This window comes from Bos indicus x Bos taurus, chromosome 3, assembly GCF_003369695.1.
Source record: "Bos indicus x Bos taurus breed Angus x Brahman F1 hybrid chromosome 3, Bos_hybrid_MaternalHap_v2.0, whole genome shotgun sequence".
Classification (NCBI taxonomy): Eukaryota; Metazoa; Chordata; class Mammalia; order Artiodactyla; family Bovidae; genus Bos; species Bos indicus x Bos taurus.
Genome location: NC_040078.1, coordinates 15866365 through 15889446, shown reverse-complemented (window position 1 = coordinate 15889446; position 23082 = coordinate 15866365). Strand labels below are relative to the sequence as shown.

Sequence of the window (23082 nt, the reverse complement as noted above, 5' to 3'; positions counted from 1 at the left end):
CAGGCTTGAAAGTCCAGGGTGTCCACTATTTCCAGGAGAACTCCAGCCACAGAGTGTCCTACCAGGTGACAGAGGCAGAAATACGGCTACTTGTTAAAGAAATACCTTGGGGCTTGGTGACCATTCCTGCATCCCCCAGCGTGGGTTCCCCAGCCATGTTTGCCTTACCTGACCCTCCTCCTGGCCTCAGGTGATTGGTCTGAGGGTGAACATGTGACCCAGATTGGCCAGCAATCTCATCCCTTCTGAGAATTTAGAATTAAGACCAATAGGAGGCCAGTCAATTTGTCTTTGCCTGTGGCTAGAACTAGAACATGGACTCTCTGGATAGGGGCCTGCCAGGGAGACAAGGGGCATAGAAAGTTGTCAGGAAATGGGGGAGAGGAAGAAAGAGAGAACTGATGCAGGCACTTGAACACGAGAGAGAAGAGAGTGTGGGCACCTATTTCCTGGGGTGAGGTCCACTTCTGGTTAGTTCTTTCCTGAAGTCTAACCACATGCCTGCCCTAAGGTTCTGCCTGGAATGAGACTTCCTTGTATTCTTAAACACCTACATTTTTAAACCTACTTCCAAAGGGTTTCTGACACTAGGAGCCAAGAGTGCTGAGCAACGCACGCTAGACCCTGGTGAGGGGTTCCCTTCTGCATTCGGGCATTCCATTCACATTCTTGCCTCCTCCAGGCTCGCAGGAAACCTCAGTCTACCTCAGCACCCCCTGCAAAGACAAACAGGCCTGTGGGCTTCTCCCAACCCATGCCAGCCACACATTCCCTGATTAAAGTCCTCCCAAGCTTGGGAGATCCTTTCTCTGGCCTGATCCCTTCATTGAACAAGGCACTGCACGTGGCCCAGGAACCGGCAATTTCTCTGATTACACCCTCTTTTCAAAGGGGGTTTAATTTGCCTGAGGGAGTTTCTCTTGCTTACTCAAGGAACGTGTTCCGTGATGATAATTGACATCTGCTGGAATGTTCTGCCAGCCTGGCCCTGGGCTATACGCTTGACATACAATTTCTATCAAGAGGCAATGAGGAGGAGGAGCTGAGGAGGGGAGGTCCTTTCTTCAGTGGCGCCTACACTCAGCTCTGCCAGCGGTGCAGCCTCCGATTCTTTCAGTCCAGAGATTCGCAAAAGGAGCGAGTTTCTTTACAGTATTTGTGGCAATTCAGGGCCAGAAATGCAGAACGACTGTAGGGCTCTGAAAGGAGGGCTCTCTTCTTTGGCATCTTCATGAGGTAGAAAGAAATGCACCTCCCCCCGTTCCTGACTGGGGGCCAGAAAAGCTTGAGCTGTGAGGACTGAAGGATGCAGGAAAATGAGCTTACGATTATAACCACAAATCAGAAGGATCCTTCTAGGTGTGACCTAGACCAGCAGCATCGCCATCATCACCATTTGGTCTTATCAGTGAGCTTCACCCTGTGCAGACTCAGTGTACAGCTAATCAAGCAATGCACTGAACGGACTTCAGTTCAGATCAGTCGCTCAGTCGTGTCTGACTCTTTGCAACCCCATGAATCACAGCACGCCAGGCCTCCCTGTCCATCACCAACTTTCGGAGATCAAACTCACGTCCATCGAGTCGGTGATGCCATCCAGCCATCTCATCCTCTGTCGTCCCCTTCTCCTCCCGCCCCCAATCCCTCCCAGCATCAGAGTCTTTTCCAATGAGTCAACTCTTAGCACAGTCCATCAATTCCCAGCAAAGCCTGACCTAAGCTATAGAATTGAAGGAACACACGCCAGGTTTTCAAAGTCAATAACACACACTGCTGCTGCTGCTGCTAAGTCGCTTCAGTCGTGTCCGACTCTGTGCAACCCCATAGACGGCAGCCCACCAGGCTCTGCCGTCCCTGGGATTCTCCAGGCAAGAACACTGGAGTGGGTTGTCATTGCCTTCTCCATTGTGTGAAAGTGAAAAGTGAAAGTGAAGTCGCTCAGTCGCGTCCGACTTGTAGCGACCCCATGGACTGCAGCCTACCAGGTTCCTCCATCCATGGGATTTTCTAGGTGAGAGTACTGGAGTGGCTTGCCATTGCCTTCTCTGATAACACACACTAGTAGCTTGCAAATGTCAAGAACTTGAACCTAGATTATTTTTTAAGGAAGGAGGAAGTGGCCTTAACTTTCCTGGTCTGTCCAGTTTAGCCATGGCCACTTCCTCACAGCCACACCTGAGCAGATGAAAGGCCAGCGTCTGAGAACCCTTTATGAGGTCTTTGGATTCTTCCACTCACCTTGGAAAGGTCCACCAGGGTGTTGGCTTGGTCACTCAGCTTCCTCTGCTCCATCTTGACGCTCCTCAGTCTGTGGGAAACAGTCGTAAGAGCCATACTCTTTAAGTGCATGCTGGGTTCACCCCACCGGCTGATTCCACATCCATGTCAATTCATCTGGTTTTGGAACCCAGCCCAGGACCTTAAACATGGGTGACAACTGACCAGAATCAAGGGCTTGGCAGGTCCCCAAGGAAGCAAACTCATCTCCATGGATGCTTGCCTCTAGTCACTATAGTTTGCCCACCACTCTCAGATCATGTCCCAGCTTCCATGCCTTTATCAAGGCTGTGCCTTCCACCTTGAAGGTCTTATGCTCAGCCTTTCAGGGTTTCCCGAAACTTCCAGGTCAGACTAAACGTTTTCATCCTCTACTTTTAAAACTCCACTATACTTTTTAAAGTACTTAGCTTATAGAAAGCACTGATCACAATTTGCTCTGCTTCCAGTTGTAATGTGATGTATGTGTGCATATGTACACTGTGAGAGCTCCCTGAGGCTCTTATCTAGTTTTTACCTTCCATGGCAGCCTGTCCAATGTCTGGCAGGGGCAGGTGCAATAAATGAATAAACAGACTGATCTGGATCCAGTTCACCACCCACTGTGCTTGTTAAGTGGAACAGAATAGCTCTCTCCCGCTCCTCTAAGCGTGTGAGCGGACACCGGCGGGGCATGGGGCCCGCCGCTCCTCCATTGGTCAGCTGGCGGCCTGGCCGCCCGGGCACACTCACTGGTGGATAGCCTGCAGGAACTTCCTCTGGTGCTTCCTGACTTTGGCGTGGTCAATCTTCTTTAGCAGCTTTGTGTGTTTGTAGATTAGCCACGTTTCCCGAAGGACATTGGCTGCAGCATTCTTGATCTAAGGAAAAGCAAATAAGCAGGTGACTATCAGGTGAGTGTTCCTAGCTTCACATGACACGTGTTGGGGGGGCGGTCTGCCGAGAGAGTCGATTTGGCAAGGAAATGAGTCTGCAATGATCTTTTTCCTTAATCAAAGCATGAACTCTCAGAAAGGATGATGAAAATTCATCTCTCATTAATCCTGTATTGGACACAGTAGACTGGAGGCTGAAGTTAAGGAGTGCCTTTTTCTCTTAATTATTTTGGGACTGCCTCTCCTCTGCTGTTGCTATATTTAGATAGGCTGCCTTACCGAGGCCTGGAGGCCTGGGGTACACTTTGAATAGATAAATATGTACCACTGCTGCCCTTGGATGCAGAGTCCCATGCTCTACACGGGATTTTTATTTAGTGCACACGGCACATCTCTTGGATTCTGAGAGTAAACAGATTTCCTATCAGCTAGAGATTGTATTTCTTTAAAAATCATTTAAAATGTAACTAAAATTTATTTTTAAAAATGTAAAGGTTACTTTCCACTTGCAGTTATTACAGAACATCAGCTCCACTCCCCACGCTGTCCTCTATGTCCCTGAGCCTATCTTACACTCAGGAGTTTGTATCTCCCACTCCCCGGCTGCTACGTCACCCCTCCTGCCTCCCCACTGGGAACCACTAATTTGTTCTCTTTATCTGTGAGTCTGCGTTTTTTTGTTATATTCACTAGTTTGTTGTCTTTTTCAGATTCCACGTGTAAGTGATATCATACGGTGTTTGTCTTTCTCTGTCTGACTGATTACCCTTCAGCTGCAGATTTTACAAGGCCTCTTTGAGGAAATCTTTCCCACCAAATGGAGCTCTAGGTATCAACAAGTCCATTGTTTCCTTTCCCAAATGGCCCAAATCAGTTACACTGCAACTTTACATATAATTGGCATAAAACTGACATCATTTCCAAGAAGGGTCTGCAAATCAGTGAAGATATTTTGGTGTGAAACCAGAGCTGCTTCCTTCCGCAGGCTGGCTCCTTCTCTGTACTGCAGTCACACGTTTCCACATATGACGCTGTCATCTGTTGACATGGAAACCACTGATCTCATCCAGCTCACGATGGAACTGAGACATATCAATGGCATCCAGATGGCAGGGGACAAAGTTTTAATCCAAACACAGACATCTTCAGCAATTAGTAACAAGAGCAAGAGGAAACATTTCTTATTAAGCACACGCTAAACAGATTTTTGATGAACTGTTCCCATTTCCATCAGCCATGCACACTGGCACAGGCCCACAGGCCCAGGGCCTGGAAGTAAGTAGGCCAGCCTAGTAGAAATCAGGTTACTAGCCAGAAAAGATTTTAATAAAATTGGAGAGTACAGGCCTGCTTCTTCAGACTGACATCAACAGATGGGACGTTGTTAAAATACTGAGACGTGTGGGAAGGCTTAGGAAACATTGTTTTGTAGGCTGATAACTTTTGTGTGTGTGTTTAAAAAATTTATTACGAAGGCTGGATCATATTTTTCATTGGCGCTGAAGTGATGTTCTAAAAGAACAGCTAGGTCTTCTCAGAAATGTCTAAGTGACATAAATACTGCTTTTCTGCTCAGTAAAAATCTCCCATGAAAATGGTTTTAAATGACTTAATTGCCCACCTCTGGCACTTTCTTGCCTGAGAGGAAGCAGGTGGTGGTAAGTGGAAGCTGGAAACGGTGAGTGTCCAGGTGAGGAGGGGGGAAGAAGAGGTGGGGGTCATCACGGGGGTTCTCTTCAGGGGCTAGAGTGGACGTCAGCCTCCTGGCAAAAGAGGAAGCATAGAAGGGAGGGCCTCTTTGTGGAGGGCCTCCTCTCGCCGCCCGTCTGTAGGGAGAGGGCAACTTGACAGGTGGTTTCTTCAGTTTTCCGAGGCGTGTAGCATCCTAGGAGAGCCTCCCAGAAGAATAGGAGGGAAAAGCCTGCCGCAGCATTCAGGGTGACTGGCAGAGCCCCACTTATTCAAGTCTCATCCCTGGAACACTAATAAAGGCACGGACCATCAGCGTGGATGAGCCCCTGACATCGGTCTCTGTGATGGTGGGGCACCAGTACTGGAAAGTGGAAAACCTGCAGGTAAATCCTTGTTCTGCCAGTTTAGGAGTAAGTGCTTAATTATCCATAAGATGGGAAAAGTAAATCCTTACCTTAAGGGTTGTTTTGAGGCCCCTAGGAGGCAATTACCATGGTGCTGATGGTGCTAAGAGTGAACATTTACTGGGCACTTATGTGCAAATGCATTTAATCTCACAACAACCCTCTCAGGCAGGTACTCATATTATCCCCATTTTACAGATGAAGAAACGGAGGCACAGACGAAGACCATAAAGTTATAAATGGCAAACTGAGTCAATGTGAATTTAAGTGTTATAGAAACTGTAAAGTACCGGAAAGATGTTAGTTATCATCATCTGGCCCAAATTCCCACTGAGAATATGAGGAAATGGCAGTTCCAGAGATAGATAGGATGTGAGGATCAGAATCCCACAGCTAGCTAATGGCAGAGTCAAAACAAGAGCCAGGTCCAAAAAGAACATAAGGTTTTCACGTGGTCTGAAGAAAGACCTGACGAGATGTCATCTCTACGCAAACAAAATTATTTCCTGTTTTCCAGGATCAAGGAACTGGAAAGGACATTAGATTTGTTTTTAATCATCCCGGCCCTCACTTAGCATATGACAGCACAGGGAGTCCAGGTCCTGCACTTAACTTCAGCCCAAATATAAGGTACTAAACCCACAGCACAGCCTGGGTAGCTGAGCGAAGCAGTCACAGCGTCTTTATGGGTTTGAACAGGAGGCCCCCGCGTATTCGGGAAGGCGATGTTAAATGCGAGCCTTGGTGCTGACTCTGAATTAATTGTCAGCAAACAGCCTGGCACAAAGCTAAGTAGATCAATATCTGCAAGAGAAAAAGAAATAGGCTTTTAACTGCACTGTGCTTTCCCGAGTCGACAGTAAATGCTATTGTGACCAGGTTCTCCCTCCAATTCCCCTGGCTGATTGCTTTGGGCATCACTGAGGTGGGAAGCGGCAGAGGTCGTGTGCACCTCCTGGGATTCCCTGAGCTTCCCAGGGTTCCCAAGCACTGTTTCATGATGGGGGTTTGGGTACCTACTGAGCGCTCCTGATGGGCAGGGGCATCAGGGCCCAAAGATACTCTGGGGGTGAGACTGGGTGGGTCAGGGAACTGGGAAGGTCTGGGTAAGCTTGGCCATGATCTGATGGACTCAGGAATAGTTAGAAGAGGGTTGTTTGTGCATGAAGACTGGCTAGTCCATCCCCCAAATCCGTAGTACGTGAGCTAATTGTTTCTGTGGGTCCATTCATTCTCTCCCCAAAACTGTGTGTTTTCACTCTGATGGTAGCCAGAGAAAAGGCTCAGTGACTTATATACTGCAGGGAGGGCTCAAAGATTCATGGGCCTGGGCAAGAAAGTCGTCCAACTAAGATCCTGCATACAGCACCGACAGCTAACATCCACTGAGTGCTTACTATGTGCCCGGCTCTGTGCTCAACACTTTATGTTTATGTTGCTCCACTGGCCCTCAGAAAAACCTCACAAGGGGATGAATGAATGATCACCTTCACTTTGGACCAGTTGGGAAAGCTCTCTGAGACTCAATTTTCTTATTCATTCCTTCCCAAATCATTTACCACACCCCAAAGACGGGGCTCACACTGTTCTAGGAAGTAAGAATCCTGGGAGGCACAAACCAATAGCCTTTCTGCCCTCAGGGAGCTTCTAATCCTGTGGGGCCAGCATGCCCTGTAGCTGCAGCACAGAAGGGTGCTACAGAGTGATGTAAGTTCTGACCTGTGAAACGGGATTGCAGGGTTGATTCAACGAGAATGCACTTCAAACACTTAGCACAGAGCCTGGCTGCCCGGCACCTTCGTACCTGGTGCCTTACTGATGCTCTTCCCCTGCAACAAATGTCAGCTTCTTCCTCCACCTCCAGTGAAAGAAAACACAGAACACATATGTCTGTTCCTTGAGCTCTTGGCTGTATTATACATGTCCATAACTTGCTCTGGCCGCCTCTCTGCAGGGTAATCTGCTCCTCTGTGTTATGTGGGAGAGGGGCTGGTTGTTGCAGGAGGAACGTGTGAGGCGGGAGGAAAAGCACCCTTCTTGCCTGCCTCCCCATGCTTCCAGCAGCCACAGGGAGTCCTGGGAGAGTAATTCCAGGAGCCCTATTGGTGGGGCCCTCAGAGAAGAAATATTAGCATGCCCACAAGGCTGCCAGCACTCCATCCCAGGGAGAGGGTGTTTGCACCTGGCAGATGGATAAGCGGGAAAGGAAGAAGGCAGGAGGGCAGATCAGGCCTGGCAAGAAGCTGTGACTTGGACTTCAAGAGGTTCTAGAGGTTGAACGTAGATGAATAAATCTGAATGGATGGTAACATCCCAATCTGAGAGCCCTCAGGTCAGGCCTGTCTTCAGATGCTCCACTGAAGTTGTCCATTATGCCCCAACATCCCCTCTTCTGCATCCGCCACCCTGACTCTCCACCCCACCCAACACTGCCTGCTGGCTTCCTGCGGCTGCCATCTCTTTCCTTTCCCTGCTTACACTCACTCTCCTTCCTCCCCATCTTACTCCACATTCCCTTTTCAGGCTCCTCTGTCTGCCTCGCCCAGAAGCCCTCACGGAACACTAAGAAATGGGGGCTCCTGTTGCTGGCAGGACACTGGGGCTGGGAGCAGGCAGGACTGTGCTTCCATGTTCAAAGCTGGAGTCTGGTCTCTCCCCAGAGCAACACGGTCCTGAATCTGTGGATTCAGCAGGCTAGTTCCATAATGCTATTAATGTGATGCTCAGCTTGTTTGGAGGTAAACTGGCTTTTTCTTCCAGCAGACCTGGGACCCTCACCACTATTCTGAATTCCAAGGAACTAACTGTTCTGGGAAACCCACTGGGTTATGGCTGGAGAGCTGCCTACCAGCCTGAGAACAAACAGCAGCCCTGGCTGGGACCCAGCTCACGGCATATGGCTGGGGGGCCCCCTCGCCTATCTCTGGGCCTGAGAGGCTCATCCCTGAGAACCTTCCAGCTCAAAAACTCAATGTTCCTATGACTATTGTTAAAGAAAAACTGTACCCAATCTGTCTGAGACAGAACTTTAGTGGGTGATATAATTTATAATTCCCTTCTGGGGACAATTAGCATTCCTGATAACTGCTCAATTGATTATCTGACTAATTCTTAAAAGATTAAGACCTGTTCTGGGAATCCACTTGTGGGTCCTACCGGCTGTCAGCCAGGAATCTAGTGTCCTTTGCCAGATTTTCTGTACCCAGTATAATAATGACTACAATTGTTTCTTCCGATAAAAGACCCCTTCTCTGAGTAAACCTTTGAATTAGCCTCCTGGAAAAAAATTTTTTTTTTACCCAGCAGGATTGTGATAAAACTTTGACACATGCTTGTAATTAAAGAAAAATTTCCTTTAGCACTGATCAGTAGGTTCTGGGGGGCTAAGAAAGGTTTTTGAGCAGGTTGGTGGCATGTGCAGAGCTAAGTCTCAGCATCTAAGAAGAGTCACCAGGATAAAGTACAGGATGACTTGGGCAAGGGAGGTCCAGGTGAGATGAGAAGGTAGCAAGCAACTGAAATGGCACAAGGCTGAGATGGTGGCTTGAAGTATGGTGCCCAGAGGACCTGGAGAGGCTGATTTAGCCAGGTGGAATCAGATTCCGAAGCTGTTTGGACCCCTGTGGGTACCAGAGCAGAGAGGAGTCAGAGATGCTGCTAAAATTTCAGACCTGGAGACTGGAAGAATGATGATGTCATTAATAAGGAAGTCAGGAGAAGACACTAGTGTTAGGAAGATATAGGTTTGGTTTTTGTCTTACCCATTGACTTCAGGGGGAAACGTACTTGGATGAAGTATTTGAGGCAGGAACCCTTCATGGAAAGAATGAAGAGATAACAGTCCTCAGCTGGTGCCACCACACCATGGAGGTGTCTGCAGATTTGATGTGGAGAGTGGGAGTGGCAAACAGAACATCTCCTGGTACCTCTTAAGCCAAGTGTGTACATGGGCAGCTACCTTGCTCTTTAGAAAGGAGAGGTGCTCTCAGAGGACAGGCAGTAAGTCTGAGGGCAGGGACTATCTCCTATTCATCTCGGTGTCCTCAGAACACAGGGTGTGGTGTCCAGCTGCAATGGATGTGTTTCATTGCATAAAACAGAGACACGGGGATGTGCAGTGTTGCGAGGGAGAAAAGATGAGGATCTAGGATCTTCTTTATAGTCTCTCTGTGTGTAATTTACATATATATTATCTAGTAGCCCAGAAGTTAGCAGTAAATTGTAATTCGAGATTAACAATGGCAGTAACACTGCAAAGTCCACGTGGGAAGATCCGACTGCATTAAATACAGAAATGATGTTGCGGCCAGGGTTGACAAGTTATACAAGTGAGAGAAGAAAAGTCATGTGACTCCGAAAACCAGAAAATGAGTTTGGACCCTGTGCTATCAGACCACCACCCTACCTGCCCCTGCCTCCCTGGGAAATAAATGAATAAAAATTGTGTGACTCTAATGGTAAAAAGGCTGGGCTGAAGGCTTTATTACCAATAAAGACTAGAACAATTTGAATATTTTAATGATTAATAGGTTAGAATTCCTCTTTTTTGTTTTTTGCTTAGATGTTTGAAGAATTAAGGCTGCGTGTACTTGTAAGAGATGGCTTTTATCAGTTAAATCTGCTAACTGTCCACTCCTGGGAGGTTTGCAATTATGCCCCAATGAGCTCCTCCCACGATTGGATCTTTGTGAATTCACTGAGATCTTATGAGTAGACTAAGCTTAGCATCTGTTTGACCCATGAGCCACTCCGTCTGGACACAGTGGGCCATTTGGAGAAGACGGAGGATGGATGAGGGAGGCATCACCAGGGGAAGGAAGGTGGGCTTCTCTGAGATCAGGTGAAGGGGAGCTGAAGCCAGAGCAGGCCAAGCTCACAGCCAGTGTCCTTTCAATCAAGGTTATATAAAAGAACCTTTCCAGTCTTGCCAGCTTTGAGAATCCTCTCTGTGCGAGAACCATCCCTTTCGTGTTGGTTGTTTCTCTGGGAAAGAGAGATTAGACATTAAAGGAACATTTCAACAGATTTAAGTGTTCTCAGACAAGTGAGATGTTATTCGATTAAAAAGGTGCCTTGTACTCGTGGATGGGCAATAAATATTTGTTGATTAGATTTTCAGTCCTAGTTTTTAAAAAGTAAGTAGATTTGAAGAGGATTTTAGAGACTATGTTTGAAAGAAAGACTGAAATTAGCTACTACAACCTCATCTTCTACAATCATAGTGCAGAAAAATTGTTTATTTTCTTGTCATAGGAGGGAGCTGGCTTTCTTCAACTTTATTTTCCTCTAGTGTCTGATCCAAACAGTGAAAAATGGAGAGGACAAAGGAATAACATGAAATACAAAGTATATCCGTGGTTTCAAAAGCAAATAGAATAAACAGAGAGGCTGTTAATGTCTGTGCTCTAAGAAACAGCTTCTGAGAAGGTTTTGGGGGCCAAATACCCTTGTCCTTGACTCCTGTACTACATTGTTCCAGGAGAATAGAGGGAAGTATATTTGCGGCTCAGACGGTAAAGAATCTGCCTGCAGTGCAGAAGACCTGGGTTCGATCCCTGGGTCGGGAAGTTCCCCTGGAGAAGGGAATAGCTACCCACTCCAGTATGCTTGCCTGGAGAATCCCCATAGACAGAGGAGTCTGGCAGGTCACAGTCCCTGGGGTAGCAAAGAGTCAGACACAACTGAGCAATTTTTTTTTTCCCCAGTAACTTTGATAATTTGCCCAATTCCTAGCCTGACTTCTACATGCATAGTAGGGGGCTGAAGGAAAGCAGCTGGGTTGCAGGGCCCTGGATGGAACCCGGCTGGCCTACCACGGGTACAGCCCTCAACGCTGCCATCTTGATGCTACAAATCGTGTTTTCTTTTGTACCACGGACAGCTCAGTGCCGTAATGTGCATACATAACCATCTGTATGTCAACCACAGAAGAATATCTGCCTGTACGTTTTCTTCTTAACATCTTTAAAAAGGCTTGTTAAAGAATCCAATACATGTAATCAAAGACCAAACAATCAAACACCATAAAGACTTCTGCTGAGAAACTGGAGAAGCCTTGGCAACTCCCCCTTCCCGCACTGCCTCCCTCCCGAGCACGCTCACCCTCTGTCACTCTCCCTCACTTTTTTTTTCCCTCCCTTCCTGCCTTTGTCTCTATTTCGAACACATTTTCACTGTGCCACAACATTCATCACTGAATATTTTCTCCAGCTTTCAAAAACCCCAATCAAAATCTGGCTGCTCATGGGTCTCCCAGCCCCATTTTAATCCTATATGAGAAAGACTTACTAGGGTGGCCAAGACCCCAGCTCAGGTTTTTGCTTCTCTCTCACTTCGGAAAGAGGAGAGTTTTTGCAGGAAATCATATTCCTGACCTTCGTTCAGCCTGCAGGCTCTAAAGAATTTTCCATAAAAGCTGTCATTAAATAAACAGCTCCTGCCTTGCTCATTTGGCCTGCTCTTATCCTGGAGGGCTTGCTTCTGTCTCTTCTAAAGGGGCCTTCTCTTTTCTGACAATTCAGTGGGATGTCAGATTTTTAGCAGCTAAATGATCTCTCCCATTCCTGCTTAATCAGTTTTTAACCCTCCTTACCCATTTCCCTAAGGGCACAAGGGAGAAACACTATTTGGAAAACCCAAAAGGGAAAAATTGGATGATGATATTTTGATGAACATTATTTACGAGTGATTGTAATGATTTTTTTTTAGGGGTTGAATTTAGATACATTTCCAATATCATTTTAAAGACTTTCTACTGCCCTTGCTAATGAGAATCATGAAAATATTTAAGCAGAAACCAAAACATCTCATGCTGGGTGATTTACTTGGTACCATTAGGCAAGAGAGTAGGTTACATCATTGTAGGCTATAGATTTAATTATCAGGGAAATTATTTGGTTGCCTGAACCATGCACGGTGATTTAAGAAGACAGGAGCCTGCAGCGCTGAGGCATGCGGCCACTCTGCACCCGCCGTTTGCATGTGTCTGGGGCTCCCTCAACCTCCACTGAACGGTGCAGCCCTACCCTGTTGTGGCTACTTTCTGACCAGCTCCCAGGTGGGTCTTAGGTCCCCCTTTAAGACACGGGCAGTGGTGTTTTACCCGTTTGGTGAGCTGAGTGTCCATCATGAAGTTGTGAACGTGCTTCTCCGCTTTGGTGAGTTCCAGCTTCCGGGCCACCACGGCCACCACCAGGGCAGTGCAGCCGGCACCCTGTGGGGGGCAAGAGGACCGGGGAGAGAGCACATCGTTAATGAAGCAGGGCTCATGCGAAAGACTCCATGTGCCCCGGGCCCACCGAGGGGTTCTGGGAGTGGGGTGGAGGCCTGAGCTCTGGCTAGTCAAGGCCAAGTCACAAAACCCAGCAGGACCCTGATCCCCACACCCACGAAGGTGATGACCTCTGGGACACGAGCCTTCCTAGAGCTGGCCACTTCCTCATGGATCAGGGTACTCGATGGGACTGAGGCTTGGGGTCATATAAAATACCGGACAATCGCTCGGTCACCTGCCAGGCTAAGCAGGGAAGACAGAAAATCCAGCACATGTGCGCCCTCTTCCTCACCCATACCCCAGCCCCACTGCCAGTCTAGAGCAGGGTGGGCTGGGGAGGGCAGGAGGAAAGACAACCAGCCATACAGTCTGGATGGATCATCTGCTGGTGGTGGACAGTTTTCCTGAAAATGATCTAATGAAGAGGCAAAGCATCTCCCCTCCCCCCGAGACTGCTTTCCAGGGAAACCCCAGTTGGATAGAGTCTGTGTGCTCAATGACTGTGCTTGCTCCTCAGTTGGGTCTTTTCACAGGAGTTCTAGCCTATGACTCAGCACAAGATATCAGTTCCTTCTTGCTTTCACCAGGAGGCTCCAGAATTCACCATCTTGCAGGGATTTTAAAGATGACAACAATATATCTGCCTCAACCCGGGATTTTAAAGGAATGCGCAGAAGGCGCTCAGTATTTTCCAGAGCAGTGTTCCTACTCTGCTCTGGAAGGTCTATTCCAGGGGAGCCCAGGGAGGGTGAATAAAACAGGCAGTTTCCTGAAGACTGAGTTTCTCTCTCCTAATCCTCTGGGCACATGCTTGACTGTCTGAGAAATGAGCAGAAAGGGACTCCTCCTAATATTCTCCTGAAGGACTTTGAAGTCCTCTTTGCTGTGCATCTTGAGTTGGGGGACAGGGTGGGGGGTGCCGGGGACGGCAAGAGAGAACCACTCCTGCCCTGCTTCTCCTGCAGGCAGCAGTGATAGCCCTGCCTTCGCCTGGTTCTTGGAAGAGAGCGCATGCCTCTTGGGGACCTTTGCCTCTCTCCTGCACGTGGGGCCTGCACTGCCCTGACCTCTACTCATGGAAAGATGATGAGTTCAGGAAAGTCAGCAGTCTGATGTTCTGGATGCCAAACAGTAATTATAGGTGCCACAGAGCTCAGTTTAGCAATTGAGGTCCCAGGATTCAAGGAATCCACCAAGAACTTTGGGACTCATGCAGTCTAGTAGAAAGTGTAGGAAGTCATAAAGACTGTTTTCAAAAGTACTATCATCTGTATCAGAGTTGGGCAACATGCATATAACAGATCAGTCCCCTACTCTCTCCCTCATAATCACTTTTTTTCCTTTGCCACAGATCGGCAAAGGCTAGCTGGTGTGAGGTTTTGGCAAAGCTGAAGTTGGCAATGTTTTTCCCTAGCTTTTTTAGAAGGGTTCTCATGAAAACAATCTCCTATTTCTCGGTACATTTGGTCAGCGACCCATTTCTAGAACAACAAACTGAAAAGAACCAAGTCTGTATGAACCTTCCTTTTTCTGACCTCATTTTCCTTTCTTGTTCAGGGACAGCCCTGTTTTCTTGGCATTTGTGACTTGCAGGAGACTCTGTGCCCAGTTTTCAAAGGATAGGTATGGGCAGTTGGACAGCCTGGTCTGTAGGTGTCATCAATTGAGCCAGGCCTCTAAAGGCAAAAAATAGCTTAAAAAGCTCTTCTAGCGGGAAGATGTGTGATCCATTTCCCCTCAACCAGACCGAGTATATAATCCCACTCTTTTGTATGGAGTTCCAAAAGTACTTTGGGCTAAACGCCCAAAAAGCGGGGTATATCATAGTGTTAAAAACAGAACATCAGATGTAGAGGGTTCTTCCCTGACTCCAGGCTCCCTCATCTCCCTGGGTCCAGGGAAACTCTACTTAAATCATCCCTGAGAGCTGGGGGCAGAATTAGCCTGAAGGAGTCTCCTTGCTTGTCATGCCACTTGGGGAAATTCATTAAAGCAATCAACCACCCACAATCCCGAAGTTTCAGGTGCTAGATGGATTGCTCCATGGTTCCTGCCATGGCTTACAACCGAGCCTGCTAAATGCAGAGGGGTTCTAAAGAGAAGCTGCTGCTGCTGCTAAGTCGCTTCAGTCGTGTCCGACTCTGTGTGACCCCAGAGACGGCAGCCCACCAAGCTCCCCCGTCCCTGGGATTCTCCAGGCAAGAACACTGGAGTGGGTTGCCATTTCCTTCTCCAATGCATGAAAGCGAAAAGTGAAAGTGAAGTCGCTCAGTCCTGTCCAACTAGAGTGTTCTAATTAAGGAACCACCTATCTTATATGATTAAGACACATTTCTGCATGGAGGCAGGAGGTTGGACTAGATGACATTTCTCAGTTTCCTTCAACTTAAAGAGGTCAAGACTTCCTTGTGGATATTTCCCAGAAGGATGCTTTGTTCTTAACCCGTAATTCTAACTCGAATAGATAGCAGTGGATACTTTCAACTTCACTTTTCTTTTAGAAAAATCCATCATCTGGATGGGTTAGGGAAGTAGCCAATAATGAAACATAATCTGGTCATTCCCATTAACAGGCAACCTTGCAAAGATGGGGTCAGACACCAGCAACCTTCAGAAAGTGGGGTGCGAGGTGCTGAAATCCAGACTGGTCCTCTCCTGTGTGTGTGAGAGACAAAGAAAGAGAGGGAGGGAGGAAGGCAGAGAGAGAAGGAAGAAGGAAGGAAGGAAGGGAAGAGGGAAGATGTAGAGAGAGAGAGAGTTGGAGCAGAGACTGAGATAGGCAACAAGTTGTGCCGCCTCCTCAACAGCATGGGACAGAGAGCAGAAGAGGAAAGGAAGAAGTGAAAATAGGAAAGAAAATAGAAAGGAATAGGGAAGAGGGATGGGCTCATGGGAATTGGGTGGAAGGCAGGAAGAACAAGGAGCCTCAGACTTGGGTCAGAAGTTAATGGCCAACTTTGGCTCCTTAGAGGAAATGAAGGAAATAAAGTCAGCAGGATCCCCTCCCACCTCCTGCTGTCTTTACTTTTAAGTGGTATAATGATTACTTCGGGCTTCCCTGATAGCTCACTCTAGTATTCTCGGGCTTCCCTTGTGGCTCAGCTAGTAAAGAATCCACCTGCAATGCGGGAGACCTGGGTTCGATCCCTGGGTTGGGAAGATCCCCTGGAGAAGGGAAAGGCTACCCACTCCAGTATTCTGGCCTGGAGAATTCCATAGACTATATAGTCCATGGGGTCACAAAGAGTCGGATACGACTGAGCGGTGACTTTCACTTTCACTTCACTTCACTTCCAATGATTACTTCTGCTTTTTTGGGGACAACGGGCCTTTTTACTTAGGTGAGTTTATCACCCCGGTAGGGCCACGTTTACAGTTTAAGAAGGCTCATGTGATGTGGCAGGATGTGGGTTGGTTTTAAGAGACAGAGTGCCAAGGCCTTGGCTAGTTTGGGCATGTGAGCACTCCTGCTGCCCCAGCTGTCCTCACACAGAACCTCAGAAATCGCTGGTGGGCAGAGGGGGAATTCGAGGAGAGGACAGAGTGGGACTGAAGAGGGTAAGCAGCTGCACTGGATCAGACTGTGGAGCAGATCCATGACTCAGATTTTTGCCTTCAGATGTGCCAAGTCCTGAGTCCCAGTCGACACCAACTGGATTCCCTGGATCTTCTCTATCCAGCACTATTTCCATGGGAGAGAGGTGGGAGGGGACAGGGTCCTCTAATGAGGTCGTACTTTCCAAGGTACATAGTGAGCGGGAGCGCAGGAGTGAACAGAGAAAGGAGTGGCTGGCCTGGGGTCAACACGCCTAACTCATCCATGGATTTGGCCCCAAATCAGAGGCCCAGTCTCCTTCACACTGGTCCTCCTACTTCTTGTTTCCAAGAAACATTTTCCAGCTGGAAAACCTTAGACTCTCGAAAAATAAGTATCCCAAGGGGAAGAGTATGAGGTGTTCTTAACTAAAGAAGCATAAAATAAAATAAAACATAAATGAAAGTGACAAATGGAGGAGGGAAGCCTGGAGGATTTACAGTTGGATTCTGTTTCTGCAACAGATTCCATGTAACAACTAAAATAACATCAATTGGTTTGAAACCAAGGTGTTTCAGGGAGAAGCTCATCTTCTAAAACTGACATTAAGCAGATGTCTTGCTGAGCCCTCTTCTTTACCTCCTCCCCAAATGACTCAATTTGTGCCACCTTTTACTTCATCATCCCTTTCCTTTTGCAGTTCAAAGAAGCCTCTTGCATGAAATCTTAGGGGAAAAGCTCAGCCCAGCACATATCCTGGAATCTTTTGTCCATTTGTCCCTAACTCCTGAAGGGTCCACAGAGTGGGTCCAGCTCTGCTGTGGTTCAGTCGCTCAGTTGTGTCCAATGCTTTGCAGCCCCATGAACTGCAGCATGCCAGGTTTCTGGGTCCTGCACCATCACTCAGAGATTGCTCAAACTCACATCCATTGAGTCAGTGATGCCATCTAAACACCTCATCCTCTGTTGTCCCCTTCTCCTCTTGCCTTCAATCTTTCCCTGCATCAGGGTCTTTCCTAATGAGTCCAGCTTTAGAAATTGTATATTGAAATGGGATTCCTACTAATCAGTCTTGGGGTCCCAAAAGTCTTTCAGATGCCTGCAGAACCAGAAAGCCTTCCGAGGCCCATTCTGGGTACTAAATATTGTCAGCTTTCTCTCTGCCTTGTAACTGTCATCATAAAATTCTTTATGGAAAGATGCTGGACTTTGATATATCTGCTTAGTGGGTGAAATCTCTCAAACACACCAGGCCTGTGCCAACAATGTCAAGTTGTTCAGACAATTATATACCCTGCTTAATGGTTGATAATTACACCGTTACTGGGATTGCCAAGAGAAAACAATGATTAAGACTATTTACAGCCTGCACACACAAATTCTTCCTTTCCCTTCCCACTAGGCCTTGCCTTGGCCTGCATGGTGTCCATGGTAACCAAACAGGAAGCCCTACCTTTTGGTAAAGGCACTTGCAATAATAATCAGGAGAGGTACAAAGTGTTGGGAGACTGGGGGATGGGAGGAAGGGATTCTCAGCCATGTGAAACCCTGGAAAGAAGTGACTCAGCTAGAAAAGTCCCATTTGTAAGAAAAAAAAAAAAATGCCACCAGGGTTCCTCACTGTGTCTGACCCCAGAGGGAGGCAGCTGATTTTAATTTGGGTAAAAACACAAGTGGAGGGAAGCTCCCTGTCCCTGTGTATAGATAGGTATTTATGCAGCAGGGCTGATGCAGAAAGAGAAGATGAAAGGCAGGTCCTGTATTTTTAATACAGGGGGTGGGTATCAGTTCCTCCTCACTCGTTTATTCTCTCCACTTTGATCACACCTTTCTGCTCAAGGAACAAACGCTTTCTTCCAAGCAGCTGCTGAAGCCCCTGGAGCAAAAGCAGGTGTGAAGACCACACCCCAGGAGAAGGCAGGGAGGGGCCAGGGTCTGGCTGGCCCACCGCCCAGCTCTGCCAGAGCAGAAGCCCAGAGATGCGGGAGTGAGGAAACCAGGGAAATGATGGCTCCCAGGCTCTGGCTTCTTGGCCGGGGCATAGCGCCATGCTGAGAGGGAGAATGGCTAGTATTTAAAAATAACGGAGGCTCCCAGCAGGGCCGTTCACCTATCCGCAGCTGGGCTCCGTGCAGGCCAGACTGAGAGCTGGTTCTGAGGCACATAGCTGGCGCCCCAGGAGCATCTCTGAGACAGGAAAGCTTTGGCCTTCGGGCGGCATTTCATTCTTTTCTGGAAGGAAGACTCATTCCCTGGTTTCCTGGTGACAGCTGGAGCTGTGCCAGGCAGACTCCTACCAACCAACGGGAGGTATTTGTTCTGAGCCCTTACACTTACCCATGGTTTATCCCAAGCCCGGTGCTAAGCCGCCTGTCATTAACTCCTGCCCAGGACCCACTAATAAGTGCCTGCCCTGGGTTTCAGTCAAAAAGGGAGAGGACGGTGTCCAGTCATGACACGGCAGCGCCAGAGCCCTCCTGCCCCACAGCCCAGGCCTCTGACCCCACGGCCTCCGCTGCTCTGAGCAACTGGCTGCTGTCAGTCCCAGGAGGCCTCCATGCTAGTGAGGAGCTAAACCCCTGCCCACTGCGGGATGGAGTCATTTCCCTTCCAGAAGGAGGGTCTTTTGTTTCCTCCTAGAGAAATGGGGATGATGGCTGAGATCTGAGGGAGCCCTGGAAGGCTTTTGACAGGGGTGCAGAGAGGGCTCCTCGGGGTGGGCTGCCGTGACCCACCAATGAGATGTAGGAATAAGCTTCGGGCCTCCTGTACCCCTCCATCTCCACCCACACCTCCCCACCCCGCTCCAACACACAGCCTTAGATTCCTGCGTCTTCTCTGACCCTCAGTTTCCTCTTTTGAAAAGAGGACCCTGCGTGTTTACTCTGCTCTGGGAAGGAGGTCAAAGAGGTCAAAGGGCCCGGTTGTCTGTCCTGGTCAGAAAGCAAGGAGAGGGGCAAGAAGCCCTCATCCCGACCGACCGGTGAAGGAGCAGTGGGGGTAGGCACGCTGAGGACTTGCCAGCCCTGAAGGCGGGTGCAGCTCCCTGTTGCTGACAGAGCGCGTTAACATAAGCACTGCAGTCTACCCTCATCAGCAGCCAGGGAGGAGGGCAGAGCAGCCTCCCGTCTGCACTTCGTACTGGAGAATGCTGAGGTCCAGCAGGCTAAGTGCCCTGCCTGGGTCCACACTGAGGTCCAGCTATGGGCATTCAGACTCTGGTCTGAAACTCCCTACCCACTGCCCTCCCATACTCCATACTGTGTGGCCATGTGATGGGCACGAGTGTGTGTCAGGCTAGGGATGGCAGGGTGATGGGGCAGGAAAAGTACACCTTGGAAGGAGGCAGCACAGCTGCTGGGCATCTGGGGAGGGATGGGGACGCTGTCACAGGCTAGCCGGCTGCCAGCACGGGGAGGGAACTGGCACTTGGAGCTCAGCACCCCAACATTTGGATGCAGAAGCCAAGAGCTGGCCCAGGGCCAGCTCATCAAACCGGGACCAAACCCGTGGCCAACCCAGGCTAGGACCTAGGTCTCTCATGGTCGGCTCAGAGCACTGGCCCCCGTGAGTTCTAGCTACACTTTGAGATGTGGCGCCAAGGTCTGTGGGGCCCAGGGCACAGGAAAGAGGACAATTAACTGCAGGCCCTGATGGGAGTGGAGGGTAAGACCCATGGCCAGCTTCGATCAGCCCATTCCTAGGGGTCTGTGAGGAGACCGTGAACTGTTCGGGAACCAGGACCTCTTCCTATCTCAGACAAGGAAATGAAAAAGCGAGAAGCTGTACAGACGTCACATCTGTCTTTTTACGTACACAGACACACACACTGGCCCGTTAACTAGCAGCTGGTCCCGCGCCCAGACAAGGAAGGCCCCCCGAACCTGCTGTAAAGGGATCGCTCCTAGCGGCATCCTACGGGTGGGGAAGGGTAATGGGCGGCGGCAGATACTCACCATGATGCCCGTGAGAAGACAGACACCTTTCCCACAGTACGTGTGGGGCACCATGTCCCCATAACCAATGGAAAGGAATGTGATAGAGATGAGCCACATGGCACCCAGAAAGTTACTAGTTACGTCCTGCTGGTCATGGTACCTGCCGGGGGAGGGGGGGGAAGACAGGAGTTAGTCAGTGCAGCTGCCATTCTGGGTTCTGGGCATACCTGGACAAAGAAGGACAATTTGCTGAGGCAGAGAGAGCAGCGATAGCGGCACACAGAGCTCTCCAGGAGACGGAAGCTGTTGAGGCTCTGCCCACCCAGGTCCTGCCTGCAGCTCTCTGTCCATCCCCCCCAACCCCCCCGCCTCCCCACAAGCTTGGTCCCGGCGGTAAAATGTTTTGTCATGATTTGCACCATATTGCCATATTGCAGACGTCCTTTTTGGTAAAATGGCTTTGGATGAAATCATGCAGTAATAAAATTTAGATTTTTCCCTTTCAAGCTGACAGTCTAAATGTATGTGGATGTGATTAATCTGAAATCACAAGCTCCTGAACAGGGAAAATGTCAAAAAAAATCACCAAACACATTTAGCAATTTCCCGTAAGAAGGTTGATGGAGCCCAAAGACTGGCACCTCCCTGGTGTCTGGAGGGAGGCTGCGGCAGCTGGGGTTCTTTTGAACCTGTTTCCAGGGAAGTTTCCAGAGTCTTCGTGGGGGCATGGCCTCCTCTTCTGAGCTGGACGGAGGCTCGTGGCTGTCCTGCCCTGGGAGAAACTAGCTGGAAACATATCCCCACCATTCCCTCTGCCCGATACTCATTCTACCCCATCCCTCACGTCCCTCCCTTCATCCCCAAACACCAAGGCTCGCTGTGTGCCAGGCTCTGTGTCAAATACTGAAATAGAAGGATGAACAGGATACCAGCTCTGCCCTTAGGCTTCTCAGCCCAGGGGAAGGGCCCATTTTAAGCATGTAGACATTTGAGGAAGAGTAAGGACAAGGCACCTGGAGGGCAGGAGGGAAAAGACAATGATCTTGACCCCAATGTAGGAGGGTTGGTCAGAGGCTGGAGTTTTCCAGGCGGACCAGGGGAAGGGTGTTCTGGGCAGAGGAAATAGCTTTGTGAAAAGCTAGGGCCCAGCGTGAGTACAGCAGGTGGGCCTGGCGGCACCTGGGGTGGCAGGGCAGATGAATGAAGGTGGGTGTTTTTCTCAAAATGTTCTCTCACAGGATAAGCCTGAACGACACGGACATCACTCCTGGATAAACTCTTACCATCAGCCTCTTGGAGGCCACTGGATGGGAAAAATGATTTACGGCCAGGGGGACCAAACCACCCTGGTTGGATAGAGCAGAAAGTCATTTAGGAGCCTTAATCCATAGAACTGAGTTACCAACAAGGCTTACATGCATGCTTGGGACAGGGCTGAGTACAGGACACCCTCAGAAAGTATTCGCTGCTACTGTCAGCGCTCTCCACGTCCCCCACACGGCCTGGCGCCCCGTGGGCAACTGGCCAATGTTGTTCTTCTTTCCCTTACCCCCACCCCAAGTCAGGTGTGCTGGAAAGGCTGCAGATACAGATGCATCTGGAGAGGAGCCTAAAAGCCGGGAGAAGCCTGACGGTGAGAAAGGAGGTGGAGGGCGTGTGAGTGGTGAAAGCCAAGGGCACAGTAATATGGATTTCATTTATTAACTCATGGGGCTTCCCAGGTGGTGCTAGTGGTAAAGAACCCGCCTCCCAATGCAGGAGAAGCAGGAGATGCACGTTCAGTCCCAGGGTCGGGAAGATCCTCTGGAGGAAGGCATGGCAACCCATTTCAGTAACCTTGCCTAGAAAATTCTGTGGACAGAGGGACCTGGCAGGCTACAGGCCATGAGGTTGCAAAGACTTGGTTGAAGCTGCTTAGTATATTTATTGACTCGCACTATATTAGTTGGAGCCACACAGTACAACCTACCCTGTGGCTAGTACTTTGTATACAAACACTTTAATTCTCACAACATCTTGTAATGTATTTTTACAGGTAAGCAACTGGAAGCACAGAGACATTGAGCGACTTGCCCCAAAACACACAGGACGTAACCAAAGTAAAGCCCATGCTCTTTTCACTCTTCCCTCAGCACCAGAGAGGTGGAGACGACTGCTGTGTGCATGGGGGAATGGTAAGGAAGATTTAGCAACATGAGGACACCTGGGCTCCAGGAGCAGGTGATGAGGGAGCCGTGGAGACAAAGGGTCTGATTTGGGAAGGCCTTGAATTCCAGGGTAAGAGGCTTGGATTTGGTCTTAGAGGCCTTGGAAATGATTCCAGGTCCTTGAGCAGCCAAATGACAAGATGACATGGCCCACTGGGATGAGTGGTCTGTTGGGTGGTGAACGGGAGGTTTAAAAAATGCAGCCCTGGGGTGGGGTAGCCAGGTGGGGAGCAAATGGCAAAGCCAGGATGGAGGTGCAAGAGGCAGCCTTCACCGCACATCTGAGCCTGGCCTGAGCAGACCCCAGTAAGCACATCATTAGGGGGCTATTCAGCTGCAACTTGAGGCTCCGCCAGCAGTCAGAGGAGGGTGATTTTAGCCTTTCATAGCTGTGCACATGGGAGCATGCCCGGAACTCCAGGGGGCGCCTGAAGAGCAGACATCCCCTCCCAAAGCTCAGCTGAGAAGATGCTTTCCCTCCCCTCCCCTACCTGCTCTGCTGGCTCCCCAGTAACACTCTGTTGCTACCCTAAGGGCACCCTGGCTGCCTACTCTGCCCAGTTGCCCTCATCTCCCCAGGGCTGGGCCTGTGTCTGCTCACCTGGCTATCCTGGAGTAGCATAGGCTGATGATGTCCAAATCTGATCCCCAAGATGGAGTGTGGCCTGCCCTGGTGCTCCAGCCCCATCCCAGGTCTGACGTGGCCTTGGACAGGCAGCCACTCTTCCCTTCCCATTCCCCAGAGCCCTGGGGCTCTGCCAGGCCCTCGGGCTGATGTAGTCCCCTCCACTCACAGCCTGCTGCTCTTTGGCTGGGAAGAACGGTGGGGACCCTGTTAGGGGAAGCACACTGATTGAAACCGCCCACCCTGGCCAGGCACC

The 23082-nt window shown here is 49.3% G+C and overlaps 1 protein-coding gene and 1 long non-coding RNA gene across 6 annotated transcripts in view; one reads left to right on the top strand and one right to left on the bottom strand.

Annotated features, from left to right (window-relative positions):
- Window positions 1-23082, bottom strand: part of KCNN3 (potassium calcium-activated channel subfamily N member 3) — a 174955-nt gene that overhangs the window by 13226 nt on the left and 138647 nt on the right. For all 5 annotated transcript variants that reach the window (XM_027531923.1, XM_027531904.1, XM_027531915.1 and 2 more), the window contains 4 exons: window positions 20013-20154; window positions 12351-12461; window positions 3010-3137; window positions 2239-2308 (listed from right to left, as the gene is read on the bottom strand). In XM_027531923.1, coding sequence (XP_027387724.1) covers window positions 2239-2308; window positions 3010-3137; window positions 12351-12461; window positions 20013-20154 — 451 coding nt within the window. The remainder of the gene's footprint in view (window positions 1-2238; window positions 2309-3009; window positions 3138-12350; window positions 12462-20012; window positions 20155-23082) is intronic.
- On the top strand, window positions 3089-4751 carry LOC113885995. Its single transcript, XR_003509358.1, has 2 exons — window positions 3089-3170; window positions 3863-4751. It is a non-coding gene; the product is annotated as an uncharacterized LOC113885995 (long non-coding RNA).